General features: G+C 36.1%; 2 protein-coding genes across 2 annotated transcripts; both read left to right on the top strand.

Moving 5' to 3' along the window:
• The first annotated feature begins 1,122 nt into the window (after nt 1–1,122).
• On the top strand, nt 1,123–14,329 carry LOC112164061 (fatty acyl-CoA reductase 1). The gene is made up of 11 exons (XM_024300304.1): nt 1,123–1,131; nt 1,301–1,367; nt 1,475–1,578; nt 1,783–1,985; nt 6,130–6,230; nt 10,522–10,717; nt 10,877–11,041; nt 11,230–11,311; nt 11,625–11,891; nt 13,956–14,083; nt 14,173–14,329. Exons 1-11 carry the CDS (start codon nt 1,123–1,125, stop codon nt 14,327–14,329), a joined length of 1,479 nt encoding a protein of 492 aa, XP_024156072.1.
• Nucleotides 14,330–18,994: 4,665 nt separating this feature from the next.
• On the top strand, nt 18,995–26,337 carry LOC112167924 (villin-1). Its single transcript, XM_024305029.2, has 23 exons — nt 18,995–19,218; nt 19,311–19,402; nt 19,728–19,827; nt 20,089–20,157; nt 20,355–20,591; nt 20,832–21,009; nt 21,086–21,218; nt 21,371–21,536; nt 21,713–21,863; nt 21,981–22,069; nt 22,158–22,313; nt 22,565–22,633; nt 22,751–22,819; nt 22,940–23,077; nt 23,264–23,392; nt 23,593–23,740; nt 23,888–23,898; nt 24,109–24,249; nt 24,582–24,707; nt 24,866–24,928; nt 25,125–25,365; nt 25,560–25,735; nt 25,831–26,337. The coding sequence occupies exons 2-23, from the start codon at nt 19,347–19,349 to the stop codon at nt 25,942–25,944; spliced, it is 2,760 nt and encodes a 919-aa protein (XP_024160797.1). The 5' UTR covers nt 18,995–19,218; nt 19,311–19,346; the 3' UTR covers nt 25,945–26,337.
• Nucleotides 26,338–26,415: the final 78 nt, after the last annotated feature.

Below are 26,415 nucleotides of genomic sequence, written 5' to 3' on the forward strand. Positions count from 1 at the left end.
TTGCATATCAGACGACGGTCCTAGTCTATCGTCTGATGAGGTTATTGGCATAGTGAAGCCGACCACTGATAGCTAGCCTAGCAGCACCACCGGTCACCACTGTCATCCTCAACTTAGTTGCAGTCCCACTAGCGCTGCTGCATAGCACTTGCAGTGTACCTCCAATTGCCCCAAGTACTCTATTTCTTATAAAACCCGACGTGCCCAGCCCAGAGATAGAATCATCCAGGCGAGAATCGAGCCATCGAGATTCAAGCCATAGCATGGGTACTGCCATCAGTTCAGAGACAATTGCAAACAGAAGCAATAATGCCCAAAGTTGTTCCAAGTTTGATCCATTGAGACTTTGACGCCGAACAACATTGCAAGGTAGTGCCAGAAGCGACGTCACCTCCATCTCAGCCTCGTAGGGAACCATCACGCCAGTCGCACAGCGAATCTGGCCACCCTCTCGACTTGGATTCATGTCGTCTCCCTGATTTGGACCCCACCAGACAACCCCATGATGATCATCAGGCCAATCAAATTGCCAATACTTGCAATCCCTCACGCCGCCGCCATGGACATAAGTGGTAGAGCTTGAGATGTGTAGATGAAACGGTACCCAATTGGATGGATTAAATGATAGGAAAGGACCCAAACAGATATGCCCTGGGTTTGGAAGTCGGCTGGAGCCGCTGTGTTCGTCGTTGACGTCACAAGAAGACAGCGCTAGTGTTAGCGCAAGAAGCGTCGCTGGGAGTGCTAGGGTTTTCATCCTTCGCGCGCACACACACAACTCGCCCATTAAGTTTTTTTTTTTATTCTAGCAATTCTAATAACAATATTGAAGCCAAGAATTACTAAACTTACAAGTTAATATACTAATGCAAAGTGCTTTGTGGCTCAAGATTTTTAATAAGGGATGAAATACTATGGGAGCCATAAGCCATGGACTTCCTGTCAATGACAACAACCAATGCAAACAAGACTGGGATTTCGTGATGAAAAAGAAAACACGTAGACTACATTCTTCTAATCGAATACTAAATTTTTGCAAAACTTTGGTGTGAATCTAACTTTAACCAGAAAATTATTCGTCGGGCAGTGGTTGGCAGGTGTATTCACTACATGCATCTGTCCATGGAATTAGTTGGCCAGGCATTTAAGTTTGGCTGGGCCTATATAAACTCCAACCAAAAAGCATTTGAAACCAACCAATCATCCGAGTATATATTAGTTCAAGTACACTCGACCAAAGCTAAACCCCCTTCTTATCAGTTCCAACTTAGAACTTCAGTTATTAATGGATCAGTCGGAGAGCATACTGGGATACCTACATAATAAGACCATTTTGATCACTGGAGCCACTGGCTTCCTTGGAATGGGTCCGATACCTCTCTCTCTCTCTCTCTCTCTCTCTCTCTCTCTCTCTACACACACACACACACACACACACACACACACTAATTTGTTACATTAATGTATTATGCAGTACTTGTAGAGAAAATTCTGAGGGTTCAACCAAACGTCAAGAGGCTTTATCTTCTTTTAAGAGCTCCTGATGCCAAGTCCGCCACATATCGAATGAATAATGAGGTCTTCTATTACATACACAACCATAAACGACTAAACGTGGTCGTTATTATTTACAAATTATAAATAACACGCATGCATTTCCATGCATTACATGCATACACAACGCATGCAAATATGCAATAATAGTAGTTGAATTTTCATGTAATTTTGGAATGATGAGGTAGAGTAGTTTACTATTCGACTTGTTTGAATTTGTGTATCAAGATCCTAGGGAAGGAATTGTTCAAGGTTCTGAGAGAAACACGCGGTGAAGATTTTGACTCCTTTGTATCTCAAAAAGTCATTGCTCTACCGGGAGACATAGGTTTTGAAAACCTGGGGATGAAGGATGTCGTATTGATGGAAAATATGTGCAATGAGATACAAATCATAGTGAATTCAGCAGCAAATACCAAATTTGATGAGAGGTAACAACTAGCAAATACATGCCACACAAATATCCAACTTTTTATAGTTAATGTTCTGTTCTCTTACAGTACTAGTTCCATCTTTGATGTTTTCTTCTGCATGAGGTAAAGTATTGATACGCGAAAATTGAGTGTACAACTTACAACTCTACAGAAGATTGTAGAATAGAGTAAGTAGGGTATCATTAAAGGTCAGGGATTGAGGGCACTCCAAACAATTCACGCAAGATATACAAAACACAAACCAAATCAACTATCTAAAATTAAAGAAGACAAGAAGAAGAAAGAGAAGATGACGAACATAAAACAAAAGGAGAATGGGGGTTTTAATTTTGTAAACACAAGAAAACAAAGAAAAGAAAAGATGATTTATGGCTTGAGAAAGATCAATGAGATGAGATAATTAAGAGCATGTAAATCCACCACAATCATATGCAAATCTGATTATTAACTCCTAATTCCTTTACTACGCTTGTGGAAGACAACAACCAAGAACAAACCATGAACGCATGCATAAGTTCTTATTACTCCCCTTAGGTTATCTAACTTAGTGAACGCACTCAAGTTAAAATATTTTAAGCATGTGATCTCAAAACATATAGCGAAAGCACATAACATGTTTATTCAATTGATGCATAAATCATTAAGAACAATGGAAGTTTGATTGTTGATTAAGTTCATCCTAGTTCAAAAAGCATGTCCAACCAATAACTCAAGCATATATTGATTTACTATTGTCCTATAGTAGTCGCTACTTGTGAAATGAGATGCAGAAAGATGCTCTCTTAATTCTAGCTACAGATACATGCAAAACATTCTAAGCATGCATGCACTCAAAGAACATAAACATATATGAGTTTTTTTATGACACGAATCAATATGGCTAATCATATATTGCACATAATTGGGGCTTCAAAATATCCCCTAACTATAAAGAAAATTAGTTAGTCATGATTTTCACACAAGAAAACATCTTTAAGAATTCAATTACAAATTATAGAAAAACCAAAAGTTTGATGAAGTATGATGAAGGGCAGCACTACTAGAGAAAACTCATTCAGGGACAAAATCTGTTTGTCTCTAAAAGCTGAAAATTTGTCCCCCAAAAAAATTCGAGACGGAACAGTTTTGTTGCTAAACTCATCTCCTAATCATCGTCCCTAATTATGAAAGGTAATCGCTGATAAATTCCGTCTCCTATTGCATTTGGAGAAGAAATTAAAATTATCCCCTATTCAATGAAATTTCATCCCCCATTTTCTGAGATTGGTGGGAACATTAATTACAAATGACGCCAATAAGAGGAATAGAGGACGAAACTCACTCCGTCTCCTTTTGTTTTCAAAATTAATTTTAATTTTCAATAATGCACCGAATAATAGGTAACAAATTTCGTTTGTCGCCTATTAAATAGAATATTTGTTTTTGACAAAAAAAATCAATTTCTTTTACATTATTATTATGGATAATCTAGTGATAAACACAAGCATATTATCAACTTGTTTCCTATTACACCAACTAACATAAAAAAAAAAAATAATAATAAAAAATTAAACACTTTCATAAATATGCTTCATAAGTCTTCAACTAAAAATAAAATCTACAACTAAGAACATCGATCCATGTGTTAATAAAGATAAACAACATCCTAATAAGTTAACTTACAAAAACCTAACAAGTTAGCTTAATGCATATAGCCAAGATCTTCCTTATCTTCAACATCCAATCTTTTGGTCATTCTCACCACTACCATCATCATAGGGGGGACATATATTTGTTTTTGCATAGGCTGCAAACTTGGCTTCCAGTTCCTCTATTTTCAACGCCTATATGTTCATGATCTATCTGAATCAGAATTCTCTTTTTTGCTGCATTGACAACAACATGAGTTCCTACACCCCTTGTCCCACTAGTTTTCTTGATATGGGAAGAAGCCACATCTTGACTTGCATTGCATATGAGAAACAAGCACAAATCAATCCGTTTTAAGTACTATTTCTGTGAGAATAGTGCATCTATAAAACTTCAAGTAACTCATCATATATGACTTGCATTGGTGTCCTGCCCTTGTTGGGTTGACCATTGCGTGATTTGGTTGTGGAGGTAGTTGTTGGTATGGTAGTGGCTCAATGCGTCGCTGTGTTAGACAAACAGTAAAAAACAGAAATAATGCAATAGGTATTAATAAGTGTTGTAATATTAACGTAAATAAAATTATCTTCGCAGTAGATATGAGGAATGAATACCAATACAAAAAATTGAGTAACTAATATGTTGGCGTGTCTATATCTTTTAATTCAAATCTATCTTTTTTCATTTTTAAGACTTAGCTAGGAGGCACAAAACTTAATGAAAGTCCAAGTAACACATTCATATATTCAAAGATACATTAACAATTATGCTATAAAAAAGTAAAACCTGTAAACAAAACCCCACCTTTTCATTGTACAATATATTGATGTGTTAGATGGACTTAAATCAACACTAGTTTGTCACTTGCAATGTACAATATTTTTAGTCTTTTATTCCTACTATGAGTTATTAATTTTTGCTAAATCCCGCTCAAATGAAAACTAAAAATATTAAAATACCGCCAACAGAATTAGTCAATTAGGGGCAAAAAATTTCGTCCTTATTATTTTTCATTCAAATTTTGGAATTCGGTGCAATTTTCCTATTAAATTTTTACCAATTATTTATAAAATAAAAAATATATATAGGAGACCAAATTAAATTTGGTCCCTAATTAAATTTCGGGACAAATATTTTTTGTCCCTAGTTGAAATTTACTTGTCTCTAATAGATTCAAATGAAGAGTTTTGAAAAACAAAACTTTTAGGGACGAAATCAAAAATTTTGTCCCTAATTATGTGTTTGGGGGACGAAAAATTAGTCCGTCCCAAAAAAATTTGTCTCCATGCCAAATGGGTTTTCTCTAGTAGTGCAGCCACGACAAAACTTCTTTGAGGGCTTCCAAGAACGCAAGGAGGCTTCAAGGATGTGCTCACAGTAGCATGGATGGAAGGGATGAGGGCTATCCTCCTTTGCTTTTATGTGAAAATGCAGAAATTTAGAATTGAGGGAGTTTTGGACGAATTGTAGAGAGAGAATGGATGCTTTAGACGTCTAGAACAACCTCTATATATAGTGGTTACATCCCTTGAATTATTCTCCAAGATACTTGTACATCTTCGAATCTAAGTCAAATCATTTTAACCTTCTTTAAATTTTTTGATTGGTTGAATAACCTTTTAACCAATAAATTGCTTCCACATCATCAAATATGAGTCACCAAATCAAGCAATAACCTTGTAGGATAGTTGTTGCCCTATAATGTCCAGAATCTCCAAGAATCTTCCTGAGTATCACGTCATAAAGTCTCCTAATTGTTTTTGTAAAAACTTTCTTGCTGACTTCTGGATTGTTGATAGCATTGCAATCTCTGTAACTGATTTTCACGACCAAAAAGCTCTCTGGTTTGGTGATCGATTGAGAATCAAATTATTAATGCAATTCAACTATTGATCAATTTTTGACTTCTGAGTAAGATAATCCTTAAAAATTGATCTAAAAGTAACAGATTTGCTCACCTAAGGGACAGTTTTAAGGGACTGTGAGGGACAAATGCATCTTAACCACATGTATTAAATATAAAAGCAGAAATTATAATAACTTAAAACTGTGCATTTATTTTCAGCCGTCAGATTCACTTGTCCCTCACAGTCCTTTAAAAACTGTCCCTTAGATGAGCAGGCCTTCTAAAAGTAAATACCTTTGAAAGTTGTTTTTTTTTTTTTTTTGAATTCAAACTCGAATTGCGATCAATATATTCATCACAAGCCAGAAAAGACTGTTACATACAATTTCACTACCATCTATAGACAAACAAGAAGATAGTGGTAGTACCCACAGTGGTACATAGAAATAGACCTAATCATTACACATTTAAATATGTAGACATAGCGAGAATCCTTCTTTGGTACTACTCCAGAGGCGCTAGAGACACATAGAGTGCACAAAAGTGCCTAGGTTCCTAATCACATAGAAAAATATTGAAATAGATACTACATGCATATATATGTTTATATCACATTTACTAAAATAATCATATATATATATATATATATATTTGTTGGGTTTGCAGATATGATATATCCCTGAGCATCAATACATTTGGAGTTCTGCACATGTTGAGCTTTGCAAACAAATGCTTAAAATTAGAGATGCTTCTCCACGTATCAACTGGTAGTATTTATATCCCTTTTTGTTCTAATTAATTCAGATTGCATAACTTAAATAACATTTTTCTATTCTAATTAATTAGTACTACTAGGGAGCCCATACCGTGTGTGGGAGAAAAAGAAATAAAAACTGAAATATAGTGGGTAATTTTTGTGAAGAACGTGTTATTTTTTTTTTTTTTTGAAGGGGGTCGGGGCTGATGCGGCTGTCCTTAAATTTTGATTAATGTAACTGCATAATACAAGGGGGGACATAGAGCCTGAACCCCAAATTACAATAAATATCAAGAGAACATCCCGAAATAATATCAGAAGTCTCAACTTAGGCTCCGTTTGGGATTGCTTCGCTTTTAAAAAAATCAGCTTTTGTTCATAATTTTTTATTGTGTTTGGTAAATAAATGAAAAGCAGCTTTAATTGAAAATTATAGATCACTGACAACATATTTTAGAAGCAGCCCAGATGTTGCTTTTAGAAGCTGCTGTGTATCAAAACATGCTCTGCAGTTGTTTTATGTACTGACAACACTTTTAAAAATATTATGTACTAAACACAAAACTATTTTAATTCATAGCTGATTATTCTCACAACACAGCAGCAACAGTTTTTTTTAAAAGTCACAGTAATCCCAAACTAGCCCTAAGTCTATGTATTAGAACAAGCACCAATTAGCAAAGAGTGTACGATTGACTACTCCATTTACTTTGACATAGCGGTGACATACCGGAAAGATAACTCTATCACGAAGAAGTATCATTACAAATACCATAGTTTTCCTACTATGTTGCTGCACGGAAAATCTGGCGACACTTCGTTTTATCCTGCCACTAGGAGGTTGCGTCTATCTGATCAAACAAACAGCTCGCCGCCTCACTAGGCCAGACAAAGCATATTGAGTGTGCATACCAAGACAAAACCCATGTCGCCCTACCAAAACATGATAAGGACTTATTGCTGGCATAGAGCCACTTCTTACTAAAAGTAATAAACAAGAAAACAAAAAAGAAAAGTAAAATGGGTCTAAGGCCAAAGCCAAAGCCCAAACCCAAAACACAACATGCCCAAGTCAGATTAGCATGCTGCAGGAAACACGACTCCCATCCACCAGTGCCTCCCCTTCCGTTCGGCCACTGACAGCAGCGCCATCACTGTCACGCCCTAAATTTTGAATAAAGGAATTTGAATCCGAAACGCAAAAACTTAACAAGCACAAGAAAACACTTAGAAGATTTTTCATTTAAACTATGCAACAAACAAACCAAGCTCATCAATGTCAATACTGACTCGTTCTTTAGAGTCACATATTATATTACAGAGAGTTTATAAATAAAACTGAATGACAATTCAATAAGTAAACTCACCCACACTCTCTCACTGCACAGTGGAAGATTTAAAACTAAAAGTACCCTTCGACGTCCACACTACCAAACGTACACTTTAACTTGGACAATGATCACTTGATATTCTAACCTGCACAATAACCCCTACACCATGTACACCATGGAATAGTGCACCGGGTAGATTTTGCAAGCTCGTATGAGTAAACCTAGAAAGCCACTAAACACCTTTTCGATCCAAGGACAACAAATCAACACAAATAAATACCGGTAATCCTTGCATAAAAATTTAGTTCAGGAGATCACCCCAAAAGCACACAATTCAAAATAGAAATCATAGTAATCCCTGCATATAGCTTAGTTCAGGAGATTACTTAAAAATCAATAACAGAAGTGAAAAAGAAAAAGAAATAAATAAACCAAACAATAGAAATGAAAAAGGAAATTAATTAAAGAAATCAACAACTCACACTAATGAATCCTTCCAAAACTCAAAATCTTTTACCAAAAGGACAATTACAAGTCACCCCGTGACAAAATCATAGGAAATGTTAACATAACAAATCAATATGAAAATCTGATCTAACCTAGACACGTTGGTAGACAAACTAGAGCTCTAACTTATCGTAACCATTCACCTGGCCAAAGGCGTGATTCCCTATATAATACCTGGGGTTACAACCTGTGACCCCAGATCCTTAACTCAACCTGACCCTTAGATTAAAACATTTAAATGAGTCGCATTAGACCTAAAATGTTAATCAAATCACCAAAAGGAGAAATCCCAACCTGTTACACCTACATATTCAAACACTTTCCAAAACAATGGAAATATCATTTCTCACAATATATTATTTCCCGAAAGTTATACCCCAAAAGTCCAAAACAATAACGAACTCACTCATACACATTGCTTGTATCACCACAAAATCACCAGTACATATTCTATTTCCGCAAATAATAAATGCTCAAATTAATATTCCAAATAAAATCACCATTATATTACTTTACCCAATGCCAGACCATCCAGATATATATATGAGTCCTGTTCCCCTGGTCAGCTACTAACCAAGGATTATTTACTCAACTACGTTCAATCCTAAACCATAAACCCTAAACTTAGTACATGAATCGAAAACGATTAAAGTTCAAACCCCCATTGAACTAAAATCTCGAAAGTAATGCCAATCGAGGGAAAACTTTATCTGAGACCACCCGAGGTCTCTGAAATACTTCTACAATTAATTATCAAAATTACAAGTCGATCGAATGGCCGAATCCTCACGGATAGAAAACCGATCGAATTGAAAACGCTAAAACCCTGACATGCTCATACGATCTCCAAAAATTATAAACCATATATTGAAATGCTCGTATCGACGAGTAGATCGCAATTAGGGACAAAAATTGTCCCTGAGGTGGTCGGAAGTCGCTGGAAAATGCCGCCACTGACCTCTAAATTAGGCGGCGAAACCTATGCTCAAATCTTGCCCACAACATGTACAGTAACTTTCATAAGTAGGACAATGTCTGAATCAAACCCATCTGACCGGAATTTGCCTCGAAAGATTTGAAATCCGATGGACCCTAGATTCTCAATGTTCAAAATTTGATCTCCAAAACGTTGAATCGTTGCAAGCCACCTTGGGAGAAAGCTTCTACGTCCTCTGGCCTCCAAAAGCCCCTAAGAATTGCAGCCTATGGTGGCTGGAATCGTGAGTTCCGATTTGGGTCCAGCACTGCACTGTTGTAGTACTTTGCCACCTTGCTATGCCTTCCTCCGCTCATTTTGTGCTCAAATGCTATTGCAACTTGTGGCCCGGCCAACGGTGACCGGACGGTGGAGAAATCGCCAAACAAAGTCGGATGCTCGGAAAAGCTCGGGAGAGATCGGGGAGAGAGAGAAAAAGTTTTTGAAAATGGAAACTTTAGGTTTTTCTGTTTTTTCTTTCTTTTCTTTTCTTTTTTTTTCAGAATTTTTCCTATTTAACCAAAATGGAAACTTTTTCCGATAACCATAACTTCTTCATACGAACTCCAATTTTCGCCTTCCATATATGTACAAATTCGTATCTACACGCTCTACGACTTTCATGAAGGAAGCTTTCAGAGAAACTCAACGAATAAAAGTCAACTCTTTGACCGCTTGAAAATAAAACGTTTCGAGTAATTATTCGTCCGAAACACTTTCACTCCACCTTCAAACCACCGAAACTTACTAATGAACGAATTACCAATTAAGGAAATTTCACAAAATTAATAACGAATTTTCGGGGTCTTACAATCACCACCTTCCTCCTGCAATATAGCCACGTTGCCCCTCCAGTGTTCAGAAACAAACCGCCCAGACCAAATCAGGTCTAACTGATCCGATCTGAACCCTGCGGATCTCAGCGATGCAATCGCCTCATCATCACTATCATGCGATCTCCGATCCGGCGATGCCACCTCAGAATACCCACCAGGCCGTCTGCGCTCCTCCCTATGGCGATCGCTCGGCCCCGCCTTCCAACCATCAACCCTCCGCTGCCTGTTGCCTTGAAGCTCCCCAAGCACCCTGGACGCCATCACCCCGCAGCGTGCTCTTCGCTGGACCATTCATCACCAGACACAAGGTCCCTTATGGCCCGTCCGACAACTGTCGAGAGGGCGTGCCGTCAGACCGGGCATATATTCTTGCCTAAAGACTTGTCGCGCCTCCTAGGGTTTGAGAGAAAAGTTTTTTTAATAGGATTTCATCAAGTTTTAGATAATTGGGGAAGCTCTTGAACTTGTTTAGATTTTGACTATTACACTTTCTTTTTTTCTTTTCTTTTGTGAACTGACTTTTTGTATCAGTTTTAAAGATTTTTTTAATATTTGAGAGTTATAACTGTAAAAAATCTCTTTTAATTTTTTTCTTTCCATGTCTCATTGTCCTTAGATTTGCATAACTAATTAGTGGTATGTGTTTTTCAGCATATGTGTGTGATGAAAAGGTTGGACTCATACTAGAAGACTCAACTTCAATGAGTAAGAGGGTCAAGAAGATGCCTAGATTTGATTTCGAGGTAGTAGAAAAGAGCCTAGTTAATGAGAAATTGAATGAATTGAACACACAAGATGCTTCAAAAGAAGTTATTACAAATACATTGAAGGATCTCGGCATTGAAAGGTCTTAGTCATCGACCTACTCACTTTTGCAGTATTCAAAATTCTTATCAATTAATAATCTTTCTCATTCTTTAAACTTTGTTTTCTCCAAATTGTGATGAAAATAAAAAAGGAAGAGAAAATGCTTTAATGATTTCCTTCTATACAACTTAATTTGTAGAGCCAAACTACATGGATGGCCAAACCCATATGTATTTACAAAGGCGATGGGAGAAGTACTCTTAAGTCATCATTCTAAGAACAATCTACCTTTTGATATTCTACGTCCACCTATAATTTCCAGCACATACAGTGAACCATTTCCAGGTTGGGTTCAAGGTTACGGGTAACAGAATCCATACACTTCAAAAATATTATTTGGGAATTGAGAAATATTGTTAACCCCTGTAGCTTATGAGAGCGAGGTTAATAATATTTCTCCATAATCCTTTATTACTTGTGTGATTTGGTCCATAATCAGGTCAATACTAAATTTGTGTATACATGGTGTTCAATAGATTTGGGTGGTTAAAGAACGGTTGATAGCGTAATTGCTGCTTATTGTAAAGGAAAGCTGACACGCCTACTTATCGATCCTATGACAATAGGTGATATGGTGAGTTTAAGTGTATGTATTCATTCTTTATAAAAAAATATATAAAAAAAAGAGAGAGTATGTATTCATACTCTTGGTCTATTTCAGGAAAAACATGGTGATTCATAACCTAGGGGTATGTGAAGAGCAAACTAATGTAATCCTTGAGTTTATAATACATTGCTAGGTAGCCCGAAGGAAACAAGAAAAATAAAGATATCAAATTTTTTTTTTTGTTACCTTCTTTTTCACATAAATAAATAAATTAATTATGTTTTCTTCTATGTCAAAGGGTGCGCATGCGCATCTAACTATGTTTGTAAACTTTATGCAGATTCCTGTGGATATGGTGGTAAATTCAATAATAGTAGCCATTGTGGTGAATGCAAATAAGTCATCTGGCATCATTTACCATGTGGGAAGCTCACTAAGAAATCCTATAAAATTCTACGATATTCTTAGTTTTATGTTCAAATACTTCACCAAATTTCCATGGGTTAATAATGATGAAAAGCCGATCGTAGTGAGGAAGATCTCAACATTCAAGACTATGGCTACTTTTCATATGTATATGAAAATTCGCCACTCACTTCCTTTGAAGGTTTGTTCTAACCACTCACTCGATTATATAATTAAGGATTAATTTCAGTTTACCCCCCTGAAGTTAGGGGTCGTCATCATGTTAGTCCCTCGAGTTTCAATTTAATCAGTAACACCCTTGTACTCTCCAAATTCATCACCCGTGTCCAATTTCTACTATTCCGTCCAATTTTGACCGTTAAGTTTGACTTTTGAGGGCTAAAATGGTCATTTCAAGACAAAAAAAAAAGAATTTTTTTTTCTTTTTTTTGTTTTTATTTTTTTGCATTTTTTTTCTGTTTTTTTCTTTCATTTTTTTTTTCTTTTTCTTCGCTTATTATTATTATTATTATTATTTTAATAATTTTGTCTTCAACCTATACACCACAAGTTATAATAGGTTTATAAAAACAAAAACAAAAAACTCTATGTGGTCAAAAAGCAGCTCGCTGGTCTACGATATTTGTGATATATCTCCGATAAAGCAACGAATTTTAGGATATATCCCCAATAAAGTGAAGAAATATCTATAAAATATGATTAAAAAAATAAATATATATATTTCTTCATTTTATTGGGGATATATCCTAAAATTCTTCGCTTTATCGGAGATGTTCCACAAATATCGTAGACCAGTGAGCGAAGAATTTTAGGATATATCCCCAATAAAGTGAAGAAATATCTGTATTTATTTTTTTAATTATATTTTACAAATATTTCTTCACTTTATTGGGGATATATCCTATTATTCTTCACTTTATAAATCTATTATATTTTATAGATATATTTTACAAATATATCCTAAAATTTTTCGCTGGCTGGTTACAAATAAACCCTATAATAGGTTTATAAAAACAAAAACAAAAATACTCTAGGTGGTTAAAAAGTCGCTCGCTGGTCTACGATATTTGTGATATATCTCCGATAAAGCGAAAAATTTTAGGATATATTTGTAAAATAAATCTATAAAATATAATAGGTGTAAAATATATCCTATAATAGGTTTAAAATATAGGTTTAAAATATAATAGGTTTAAATATAATAGGTTTAAAATATAAAATAGGTTTAAACCCTATAATAGGTTTAAAATATAAAAAATTTCGCTTTATCGGAGATATATCACAATAAAGTGAAGAATTTTAGGATATATCCCCAATAAAGTGAAGAAATATATGTATTTATTTTTTTAATCATATTTTATAGATATTTCTTCACTTTATTGGGGATATATCCTAAAATTCTTCACTTTATAAACCTATTATATTTTACAGATATATCCTAAAATTCTTTGCTTTATCGGAGATATATCATAAATATCGTAGACCAGCGAGCGGCTTTTTGACCACCTAGAGTTTTTTTTTTTTGTTTTTATAAACCTATTATAACTTGTGGTGTATAAGTTGAAGACAAAATTAAAAAATAATAATAATAATAAGCTAAGAAAAAGAAAAAAAAACAAGAAAATAAAAAAAATGGAAAAAAAAAAACAGACAAAAAAAATGCAAAAAAAAAAAAACAATTTTTTTTGTTTTTATTTTTTTATTTTTTTTGTCTTGAAATGACAATTTTAGCCCTCAAAAGTCAGACTTAACGGTCCAAATTGGACGGAATAGTAGAAATTGGACACGGCTGATGAATTTGGAGAGTATAAGGGTGTTACTGATTAAATTGAAACTCGAGGGACTAATATGATGACGACCCCTAACCTCAGGGGGGTAAACTGAAATTAATCCTATAATTAATGTGAAGAAAAATTACTTATTTTTTAATCAATTAATACATTATTCTCAAACTTTTGATATAATGGTAGAATAACTCCTTACTTAACATACCATTATAAAGAATGCTTGAATCTATTAATGTATGCTTAGAGAGAGTCCTACCTTTAAGAGAAAAAATATTGTCAACCAAAACAAGATGTATGTTTAGAGAGGTAGGCCGGTCTATAATAATTTTGTTCATATTCGATCTTCTATTCATCAATAAGATAATGCCGGATACCCATAAATAAAAGAAGTGAAAAACAACAATGTCTGTTAACAAGATATCTTGTTATTCATAAATTTAATTTCATTATTCTTTCAGGGATTAAAATTGGTGAACAAAGTATCTGGCCAATCTTTCCAAGATGTATATGTCAAGTATAACCGGAAACTCAGATTAGCGATGCGTATGGCGGAGCTATATCGTCCCTATCTGCTATTCAAGGGCATGTACGTATGTTTTTATTTTATTATCATTAATCAAATTGTATCATTTCTAATCATGTATTGACACTAACAGAGTGTGAAATGTTGCATAGTTTTGACGACAACAACACAGAGGAGTTGCGAAAGATAACAAAAGAAGGTTACATAGAAGCAAAAGATTTTAATTTTGATCCGACATGCATTGATTGGGAAGACTACATTATGAACACTCACATTCCAGGATTCCTGAAACATGTTCTAATCAAATGATGGATTTTCATTGGGATGCAATAAATATGTGAGTAATACATATGTATGTATGTATTTGTGTGCGCGTGCAAATTTGTAAATTTATGTGTTCTGTCACCAACCAGTTTGTTATAGCTGTTCTTCTAAGTAAAGCTGGCTTTACTATGCTGTGAGAATAAATGGCTGTAAAGTAAAACACTATATGTTTGGTAAACTATATTTTGTAAAGGATAATGGCCATTTACACAATTTTAGCTTAAAAATTGTCCACATACTCCACTAAGAATTTTTTACTGTCATTTACCCAATCTAACATCTATTGACAATATTGCCCTCATTTTAATTAATAAATTACACTCATATATCTTTCTCTCTCTTTCCCCTCCCCTCTTCGATCTATTCTCTCTCTCCTCCCCCCTCACTGATTTCTTCTCTCACCGGAGACTTTCCATGCCTCCTTCCTTCCTTCCTTCTCCCCAAGCCCACTTCATTCTTCCTTCACTCCACTCTCACCTACTCTGCTTTCCCAAGTTTCCTTGGATTTCGCCCCTCTAAGCTCATGGTTTCGACGATGAAAACGTTTTCGAAAGAGCTCAAGGCTTCCCAGTCGACGGTGTCTCCGACTTCGGTGATCACTTTCGATCAGAGAAGCGAAGACGACATGACGAAGGAGTTGGAAGGGTCGGAATCAGTGACGGTTTCGCCGACGTCGGTGATTGGATTCGAGGAGAGAGCTGAGGAGAGGGGGGCTGGGTGTGCCTTGTCCAGAGGATTGAGTAGCTCCGGCGGGTTGGAGTTCGGGTCGGGGCTTTGCTCTGGGTCGGGGCTCTGATGCCGTCGTTCAAGCTTCTCTCTTTTTTTTCCCCCCTCTTTCTGGTAAAATGCGTAGGAGGCCTCCAACGTCGTCCATGTTGTTGCGGTGGTTTGTTTCTCCAAATAATTGGTCGATTTCAATATGGGATGTTGCTAGTAGTGATTGTTTTGTTTATTATGATTTGGTTGGGCAATAATAAGATTATTGAGGGGCAATAAAGTTGGACGCAGGATTCTGGTCACCGGTCCGATCACCAGAGTCCGAAGGCCGGTCACCGGAATCCCACGACAACCTACCAGAGTCCGGCAAAGTCTCTCTCTAAGTGATAAAGGAAGAGAGGGCAAAATTGCCCTAAAAATAAACAAAAAAGAATAAAAAATAACTTAATTAGGTATTAGGGAAAAATATAAGTGGATAATTTTTCAGAGTGTTTGGGTAAGTGGGGTTAATTAACCCCAAAATTGTGTAAATGATCATTATCTCTATTTGTTAAGGTAACTTCCAAATAAATTGCTAGCACTTTGCATAATGACTAGAATAGAGAAAACCCAGTTTTTCCTTCTTCTTCTTTTCTTACGAATATTTAATAAAATAAATTAAATTAAATCAATCAATTTTTCTTCTGTCCCACCTTTTCAAATTGGTTTAGGGTTTTGGAGAGAAAACCCAGTCGTCATCTTCCACATTAGTCTTCACAGATTAATTAAATCCCTTTTTTCTTTTTAGTAATTTACCGCTTCAAATTTTCAATCAATCATCCTTCCTGCTTCTGCCTTTTTTAGACTCTTCTCAAATGGACAATAGCTTACCCAAGCCAATGAATCTCAGAGGAATCATGGGAATAAATATGGTGGCTCTAGCGATATGATGTACTGAAAAGATAGGATCAGAGATTAATCAAGATACGGGGCTCAAAGGACTGAGGGAGATTACCTGAAGAGGGATAGGGACAACGATTGTATTTGATTAAGCACAAAGGTAATAGATTGAAGACAGTCAGACAGAGTTGAAGTACCATCGAAAGTTTAAGAGTTTAAGATTGCCATATTGAAAGTTTCATATTTAAGCTCAGCGCTTCCGGGTGCTTACAATATAAGGGGCATTTGGGGGAGCCCCTGCTTATATAAGCAAAGCCCAGTTTGGTTAGCTTCTGCTGGTTTTGTTGTAGTTGGTTGGTTTCTTTGCCTAGGTGGCTTAATGAAGTTCTTCTTTCAGACCAAAAAAAAAACAAAAGAAAAATGGACTCCCTTGGTATTTGGACATTTCTACTAAAAATGTTCTACTCCCTTGGTATAAGAAGAAGAAGCTTGTACATCCGTTCACCACTCCTTATAATAACTTTGCATTGAAGCATCGTCTTTCAGTGATCAGACTTTGTAACAGGTTGGTACGCCTTGCCGATTTCTTGGGAGAGTACCATAGCATTACAAAGTATTAGTTTTACCTGGTGTTTTTCCGACATTGTTGTTATTTTGCCTTTGACTTTGGTTCATGTAACAATGACCATGAGGTGTGGTCTTTAACTAGAGGCTCATGGGTAAAAGGGGCAGACAGGCCTAGATAAGGAGGCACACAGGCCCATAAAACATGAAATAAAGCCCACAATGAGACTAACCTAGATACAAGACATAAGCCCAAAGAAAAACAGGGAAACCCTAAAATCCTATCTAACAGCCACCGAGATGAGGTCCGTTGCCGTGAAACACAATTGCCGCCAAATTCATGTGTTGCTTGGACGAACGCCACAGCCGTAAAACCACATAGTACCATCTCCTCCACTGGTTGGAACACACACACACACAAGGCTTAAGAACGCCCAAGACAAACAAAGTAACCATAAAGAATGTGATTGTCAGAGCAATCTCAACGTCCTCTTTAAAATGGACATAAATCCGCCAACGGGCAAAAACTTGCCTAAATGTGGCGAAGAAGCAAACAATTCTGCTTAACACAGTGACACTTTATTTGGGCTCAACTTCATACGATGTCACATTCTTTTATTGCAAGGTTTGATATGGTCAATGAACTATTTTTTGAGATAGTGATGCTCAAACTTTAAGAAAAAAAATGGAGAATAGCGCTCTATATCAAGATACGGAGAGTCTCTTGTCTTGTTTAAGTTTGAACGTGTTAAGTCCGATAAAGATAAATCTAATTTTTACATGTGAATCATGAAATAATATGGCATAGCAAAATCGTGGACCAAGTTTTTCAATATATCTAGCAAGTATTCCTCTATGCCATAAACCATTTGGTTTTAGAAGAAATGGAGAAGTAGAGCGTATTTGATCCACCAATGGGAGATGTTAATTAGCGGGTCAACCACCACCAAAATGAGTGACCTGATTTTTTCTCTACCCCTACACCACCTTCGACCATGAAACCGGTCTGAAAAGGATATCCTAGTCTCCTCTAGTTGCTGCCCGAGCTCCACCACCCTCCATAACAGCCCACGATGGCATATCGAAGAGGAGAACCAAATTTAGGTTGCAACCGGATTCTTCCTCCTTCGACCTCCTCAAGCTCCTCCACCACTTGAGTTGTGTTCCTCTCTTCCTTATGATTTCAATGTCACCAACCATGCACATTGAATCGATCCCACAACGGCGTATTAAAGAGGAGAAACAAGGGTTGCAACTGATTTTTTCCTGCTACGGCCACCTCGAGCTCTGCCACCACTTGAGTTGTATTCATCACTTATTTGCGGTTCCAACGCCACCAATCATATGCATAATAAATCGATTTGTGGAAGGAGAAAGTATAATTGAAAATTTTTGGCTGAAAACCTTTCGAGGTAAAGACAAGGTAGAGATGAAGCCAATGCCACTGAAATCACCCATTTTAATGGTAATTGACCCATTAGTAAATGTACACCGTCAGTAGATTGAATAATTTTCGGAGGAAAAGTAATCTCAAAATCGCTTGCCAAAGTGCTGGAGAGAGTTATTTGATGCTTTCGGTAGACCTAAAGAGCTAACATGTCAAAGATTTTGGAAATGGAGGGTATGAATTTGAAATTGATAATTATATGTCTGGGGATTCTTCTGTAGACAATCTTGTTTTACTTGGTCAAGCAATGTGTATTCTAAGACAATACGAGAAATTAAAGAAACAATAAGTTGATTCTTTCTCATTCAGCATTATTATTTATTTTTGTGTGTTTCCCCTTGAGACTAATTTTGGTTGATCATTAGCTTTCTGAAAGACAATCTTGTTAATGACATTCCTACCAACACTAATGAAAGCATGCAGTTAGTGCATCACACCCAAACATTTCCCTTTACCATCACGCAAGTAAATAATGCACAAACACAATTATAGATTTTTAATTACCGTTTTCAATGCAAAATCGAACCCTGATTGACAATTATATATGTCAATTACAAAAGAAGTTTCATTCGACGCAAATTGTAGCAAATAAGTAGGCATAACTTTTCAATATGAGGAATGATTTTGGTACTCTTTGACTAGATTAATTCTAGCACAATTTCTCAGATCCACATATCGTCGTCTTGTTGGGCAGCTGCCGCCATCCAGAGCACAGTTTCTATAGAACAAAACATGTCTTTTTCTTTTTTTGAATCATCAAAAACATTACAAAGAATATCAGCTAGGGATTTTAGGCTACATAGTAACAGAATTGTTTCAACTTACTAACAGCCAATATATCAATTTCAAGCTGTGAACTTCAACAGTGGTCACCCTAACAAGTAACAACTATGAAGTTGAACTGTACCAAGAGCGGGAAACGCCGTCCAGACCACGCCCCCCCTTTTTCAATCATCTTTTGTTTGTCTAACTTTGAAGCAATGGGCCCATGACATTAGCTGGCTACTAAAGCCAAGCACTGCATTTCTTTTTTCCTCTTTCCCTTTTGTGAACAGAATGATGGCTTTACCAAACTCCTATGGACTAGTTAGTACAGTTTCTTTATTCATTTTCCAACTTCTTTATTACATCGTCATTCTTAAAGGGTCAAAAGGATTAGGAATATACCACTACTGGGGTCTTCTGGGTTTTGCTTCTTATCTGCAGATAGAATCAAACAGAACCCCATTTCTCTGATTCCTCCATAACTGCACAAAAAGGACTTCAGGTATGTGAACTTTACTCACTCAATCTGCTTGACTGCTTTTCTTTACTTTTTATTTCCAGAAATTGATCAGATTTCATTGAATTGTTATAAAGGAGAATTCTTGTGGACTGTGAAGTACATGAAACACAATGTCTATCTATGCTAAAGATACAGATCCAGCATTCCAGGCTGCAGGAGCAAAGCTGTATCCTTTCAATGATTTTATTTCAGTGTCGCAATATAGTCAAAATCTCAACAAATTTCAATTTTTTTTTTTTTTTTGTGTCAATGAAAAACTTAGATTGCAACTTATAACTAGATGGGGCAAGCTAGTGAAAAGTTGGGAGCTTTTCTGATACTCAATATGAGCCGTTTTGTCATCATTCAGCAAAAGATAACTGGGAAATTTGAGATTCATTTTTTGGTCTACAATTGTTTTTGAATACTATGCATCAGTGTTCTATCTTTCTTGATGTCTCGTACATCCGGTGTTCAAATTCATTGCTGTTTCCTTATCCTTTATATGATAGTGGCTTGGAAATTTGGTGTGTTGAGAACCAAAAATTGGTTTCTGTCCCGACACCTTCACATGGGAGATTCTATTCTGGGAGTGCATATCTAGTCCTGAGTGTAAGTTTATGGACAAATCTACTGATTTCATTGCACTATCATTGTTGTTTTTGTAATAATACAGTGCGAACAAGTTTGACTAACTATTACCTGACAGTAATTATGTCTTCTGATATATACGATACTTCAAAAATTGAAATATGGTAATATGTAATTTGTCTTGGAATGTTGCAACTTTACTGGTGGATCATCTTTGTTACCTTTTAGAATATATTATCAGGTACGCAATTAGATTAATTTTAGTCTTGTTTATCATGACAGACATTTCTGCCAAAAAGTGGCCTTCCTCAGCATGACATACATTATTGGACTGGAAAGAATGCAAATAAGGTGTTCACTTTTCACCCTGTCTTCTATTTTAGTTTGTAGCTAATTGTCATGCAAAATATTTTGTAACACATGACTTCTAGCAGCACAAACAATCTGGTGCAAGATCATTAGTAGAGCTAAAGCCTCTGAATCTCTAGGCAATTGTAAATTTGATCTCTTTTAGCATCAAAACTCAAGAGGGAATACCATATTGACAGGTGGACTCAGCGTTGGCATCAGATAAAGCACTTGAACTAGATGCAGCCCTTGGGTCATGCACTGTGCAGTATATGGAAATTCAAGGCCAGGAAACTCAAAAGTTTTTGTCATATTTCAAACCCTGTATTATACCCATTGAAGGAGTATATGCATCACAGCAAGACCACATAAAAAGAGAAACATATAAAGTCACCTTGTTAGCTTGCAAAGGGGACCATGTTGTTCATGTTAAAGAAGTAAGCCAGGCTTGAAATGAGTTGCTCAAGTATTTATGTTCTGGATCCTATTATTAGTCTAATATGATATATAAACTTAACACAACTTTTATTTCAATTTCTACAAAAGCTATCAACTGTTGAGTTTCCAATACATTGAGATCATTGTATTTGTTGCTATTTTCTTACTAAATACCTGTTACTAATTCTATTACTATCCCTGGCTAACTATTTGATCTGTATGGTCTGCATGTTCATCAGGTGCCTTTTTCTCGTGCATCGTTGAACCACAATGATGTATTCATACTTGATACTGCCTCAAAAATTTTCCTCTTTAGTGGGTGCAACTCTAGCATACAAGAAAGAGCAAAAGCTTTGGAGGTTGTCCAGTACATCAACGAGAATAAACATTGTGGAAACTGTGAGGTGGCAACTGTAGGTTCGAAATCTTCTAACCTCTCTCTCTTTCATTTAAGGAAACCTTACAGCAATTACTAATTGTTAAAGTGCTGCAGAGGATGGAAAATTGGTTGGCGATCCTGATGTAGGTGAATTCTGGAGCTTATTTGGTGGTTATGCTCCCATCCCTCAGGATTCACCTTCTCCTGTTCAGAAACAATCTGAAGCACCCTTTGTGAAACTTTCATGGTGAGCATGACTAATTTTGGAAACACCTTTAAGTTCTTCAGCTTTTCTCTTTCTCAGCACGCTTGTTCAAGTGAATGAGATTGCGGATGATAATGACTCCTAATTTCTTTTCCCTCCTTTTTTTTTTTTTTTTGATGTTCTTCTATTTACAGGATAATGACTCAGGGTAAATTAGGTCCATGCCAAACTGATTCATTAAGTAAAGAAATGCTTGAGACGGACAAATGCTATATGCTGGACTGTGATTCAGAAATTTTTGTTTGGATGGGAAGGCATACCTCAGTTACAGAAAGGAAAACATCAATCTCAGCTACAGAAGTAAGAATCACTTTTCTCCCACTGAGTGACTAGTAAAGAAAATATTCTGCTAAAAACTTCAGTGGTATGATTACTTAGGAATACATTACTTACATAAATGGAAAGCTTATAACTGAATCTCATGACATAGCCATGGGCTTTGTTTTTTAAGCAACGATTGCATTACCCTTTTACAGGGATTCCTCAGAAACCAAGGCAGGTCAGCTGGTACTCATGTGACTTCCATAACTGAAGGGTTAGAAACTGCCAAGTTTAGGTCATATTTTGATAGTTGGCCTCAAACAGTGGAGCTCAAGCTGTATGAAGAAGGTCGAGATAAAGTAGCAGGTCTAATTCCTTGACCAAATCCCAACTTTGTAACATGACATAGCAGCATAAGCATTAATGCTGTAGTCATAGCATTACTTGTGTCAATATAATTTTATAACATGTACTTCCTTCCAGCAATGTTCAAGCACCAAGGTTATGAAGTGAAAGAGCTTCCTGATGAAGAAGAGATCCAGCCATTTATAGATTGCAGAGGCACATTGAAAGTAGCTCCTTATCTGAAAATGTTATTCTCATTTAAACTGTGTGTTAAGCTTGCGTTCCTTTATGCTAATGCAATCTATAACATTTCAGGTTTGGCGGGTAGATGGTGATAGACTGTCCCTTGTTCCAGCCTCAGAACAAAGAAAGCTTTTCAGTGGGGATTGCTACATTCTGCAATATACATATCTTGGCAACGAAAGGGATGAGAATCTATTTTATGCATGGCTTGGTGGTGGGAGCGTAATGGTGAGTTGGTAACCATGACTGTTATGACTGGTATTGATAGGTTGTTGTAGCTTTGTGTGATTTATTCATAGTTCTATTCATGACTTCCTGGAGGGAAAAGAAGAAAATGAAAGACCATATAAATCACTACTTTACCTGGGAAAAGCTGTTTAAGTTCCGAATTACTATGTATCTGAAGCAACTATCCAGCTTTTGGTAGCCTTTAGTGAACTTCAATTTTCTTCTTTAATTGTTATCTGTTTTGCATGCAGGAGGATAGAAGAGATACTATCTGTCATATGAATGCCATAGTTGAGTCAAGCAGGGGGAATCCTGTTGTGGTAAGTTCTGTTAAGATAGCTTGTTTAATACACAGTTTCCATGTTCATATAGTGGATTGAATTCTTCATTAACTGCATCACTCATGCCAATTAGATTTCCCTGACTTATGTTTTCAGGCTCAGATTAAGGAGAACAAGGAACCATCTCAATTTTTTTCAATTTTACAGACATTAATTGTTTTTAAGGTTTACACCTCTCTATTTTTTTATTTAATTTTTCTTTTCCTAATCCAATATTGGTTTTGTTTCAAATTAATCTAATGTTGATAGTCTCTCATCTTCTGAAATTGTTTGCTTTTCTTTTAGGGAGGTAGGAGTCAACGATACAAGAAGTTTGTGGCAGAAAAGGGTATTGCAGATGAAACTTATGATGAAAGCAAGACAGCTCTTTTTCGTATTCAAGGGACGAGTCCTAACAACATGCAGGCCATCCAAGTTGATACAGTAAGCCTTTAATCTCTCTTGAGAGTTTATCTTATAATGAGAATTTCTGTAATTCCATTTTGTTTTAGCTTTTTACTAATGTACAATAGCTTCTAGTCAATGAAAGTGTGTCTCTTGACTTCTGATCCTCCAGTATCTGAATTACATATGCCTGTATGATTTGAGTATAAAGTGGTACTGTTTCAGGTTTCAGGCTCTTTGAACTCTTCCTATTGTTACATCCTGCAAACTGGTACATCTGTTATCACTTGGATTGGGAATCTCTCGTCAAGCAGAGATCATGATCTTCTTGACAGAATGCTGGAGCTAATAAATGTGACTATTTCTTGAACTTTTACTCTATACCATAATCGCTTTCTATTGAAAATACTAAATATGGCATTTGCAGAAAGTCAGTCTAAAAAACCAAAAATGAGAGGAATTAGTATTGCATGAAATATCTCAGTACTGCTCTCTTTACTTATACTTCACTCATAATCATAATGAAGTATTTATTTTCGCTTGGTGCCGATTAGCCAACATGGCAAGCCATATCAGTCAGGGAAGGGAGTGAATCTGATGTTTTCTGGAGTGCACTTGGTGAAAAGGCAGAGTATGCAAAAGGAAAAGAAATAAAAGGATACATAGATGATCCACATTTGTTTATGTTGAGCGGAACTGAAGGTAACAAAAATTTCTAGTCTTCAAAATTTTTCTCTCGGAAGATAATGCAGCTTTTCCAAGTCATCATGCATGGCTTTACATGGCTGTATAATTCTGTCTACTGATGGGTTTGCTTCTTTTGCATCTTGATTGGAATTTCCCATTCAGGTGATTTCAAGGTACAGTTTTACCTACATTTGTGTAAGCATGCAGCTCAGTTGTTTTGCAAAATGACTAGTATATTTGCTGTACCTTGTTGTTGTTATTTCCATCTAATGGTTTCGGCTATGCATTTGTTAATTAATATAATATATCAAATTCTAGGGATGGTTTGTCTTGTCAAGACTTGTTTGAACTTTACTTGATCTGAATCAATTTGAATATCTCAGGTGCAAGAGATATACAATTTCACACAGGATGATTTAAATACTGAAGACGTGTTAGTCCTCAACTGCCACATAGAGATATATGTCTGGATTGGAAGCCACTCAAATATTAAGTCAAAGCAACAAGCCCTTACTCTTGGCCTGGTAAGTACATTACACCTGAACTTCTCACTTCTTTGATTGACTGTTTCACAGATACTATAAGGATAACAATCGTCACATTTGTGATTCCAGTAACCTAAAGGCTTATAATCTATTACTGCATATTAATTTATCATTCAATCTCTGTGGTCTCATATTCACAATTTTATTGTCGCTTTGCTGCACCTAGAAAAATTAATATCTGATCTTTCCAAAGCAACAGTACTGCCGTAATTCGATGCTAGTTCTGTAAATATATAAATGCCTTTCATACTTGATCGTGTTAAACTTTATATGTATTCTTATTTTCCTATAACTGTACTTGGTTCTGGCAGAAATTTCTTGAGACCGATGTACTTGTGGAAGGGCTATCTTTGGAAACTCCTATATATGTTGTTAGTGAAGGCCATGAACCACCATTTTTCACTCGTTTCTTTGAATGGGATCCCTCAAAATCAAATGTAAGATCACACCCCTACATGGACATTTCATTATATATGTTAAAGATTCTCCATAGCATTGAAATTTCGTTTTTATTAATTAAATGAAGATAAAAATCAGGAACTTATGAGTTAAACATTTCTATTTCATCTGATCCACTAAACTTCTGTCTTTGTAGATGCATGGCAACTCATTTGAGCGGAAACTTGCGATTCTAAAAGGAAAACCACAACAGTTAGAAGTAAGTGACTTCACAATGTTCATACAAAAGATGTTCCTACAAATCTTTTGTATGACTTCGTTTGACTTTCATTTGTGTGTTATAATCTCTCTGCCAGTGTATTTTGTTTCTTACCGATTCCTAAATCACCTCTCATACAATGTCTTCTGCACGTTATTGTACACAATACTCATGGGTCTTTGGTTGAATTACTCAGGCACCAATAAGAAACTCATGGAAAGCTTTATCCAGGGAGACGACCCCGGATACTTTGAGAAGCAAGTCCATGAGTTCCAATGGCCGGAGAAGAAGTTTTTCTCCTGCACCTGGTGTTTCATTTCCAATCATAAAGTCCGGCTCAACTCCAATTGCTGGTGTTTCATTTCCAATCATAAAGTCCAACTCAACTCCAATTGCCAGGAAACTCTTTAGAGGATCGTCTCTGAATGGTAGTCCTGGTAATAAAGCATCCCACAGTACCTATACTATTATTTGCAATCAAACTTTGTTTTCATTTGTGTTGCAAAATTATGGGCGGAACATCTTTAATCATTGAACCTTTTTTCAGAAGTAACACTAAATGTCTTGAAACTTTCATTTCTTGTTTTTCAAGTACCTACCTCATTATTACATCTTCAATTTCTTTTGGCAGATGGGTCATTCACATCTGCAGGTTCCCCAGAATCGGAGGAAAAGTTATCTAAAAATGTGGGTAACATTCAGGCTGATGGAACTGAGGATGACATAAATCTGTTAGTATATCCATACGAACGACTAACTGTCAATTCTAAAGACCCGGAAACCAGCATAGACATAACCAAAAGAGAGGTAACCGTTTGTTATGCATCCAGATTCCATACACTTAAGGCATTCTATCTCAATTTAGTAAGCAATCACTAATCAGCTTCTCCTGGTGGATTTAGGCATATCTATCTGAAGAAGAGTTCAAAGTGAAATTTGGCCTGACTAAACGAGAATTCTACAAGCTTCCCAAGTGGAAACAAAACAAGCAGAAGATGGCGCTTCATCTTTTCTAAGCGAAGCTAGCTCCATACCTCAACCAGATGCAATTTTATTTACTGAGATCCTCTGTGATAGAACCACAGGGAATATTACAAGCCAAACGTGTGTGATAATTGTTGAATCTTGTGCACGCTTTCCAATCCATGTCTAAATTTGTTGTCTTCGTAACCAAGTCATCATTGTGTCAAACCAACTAGGTATGCTTGATGTACTGATCCTCTATTTTTGGGGCTTTCCCGTGGATCTTAGAATCAAGTGACTTCTTGTTTTTGGGACAGAAGAAGTCAGAAGTCGGTATCTTTGTTCACCAAGGATGCAAGTGATGAGTTCATACTCCATTAATTTGTATAATTCAGGCGGGTGTTCCGATAGTAGCAAAATATTTATACATGAGTTGTATTCTTTTATGGTAGCTATACATGATTTTTGGTTTTGGTGCAAGGTGACAATATGATTTCGGTAAGAGTGACAGAAGAATATCTTCA

The sequence above is a fragment of the Rosa chinensis genome, chromosome 5 (genome assembly GCF_002994745.2).
Source record: "Rosa chinensis cultivar Old Blush chromosome 5, RchiOBHm-V2, whole genome shotgun sequence".
NCBI classification, from domain to species: domain Eukaryota; kingdom Viridiplantae; phylum Streptophyta; class Magnoliopsida; order Rosales; family Rosaceae; genus Rosa; species Rosa chinensis.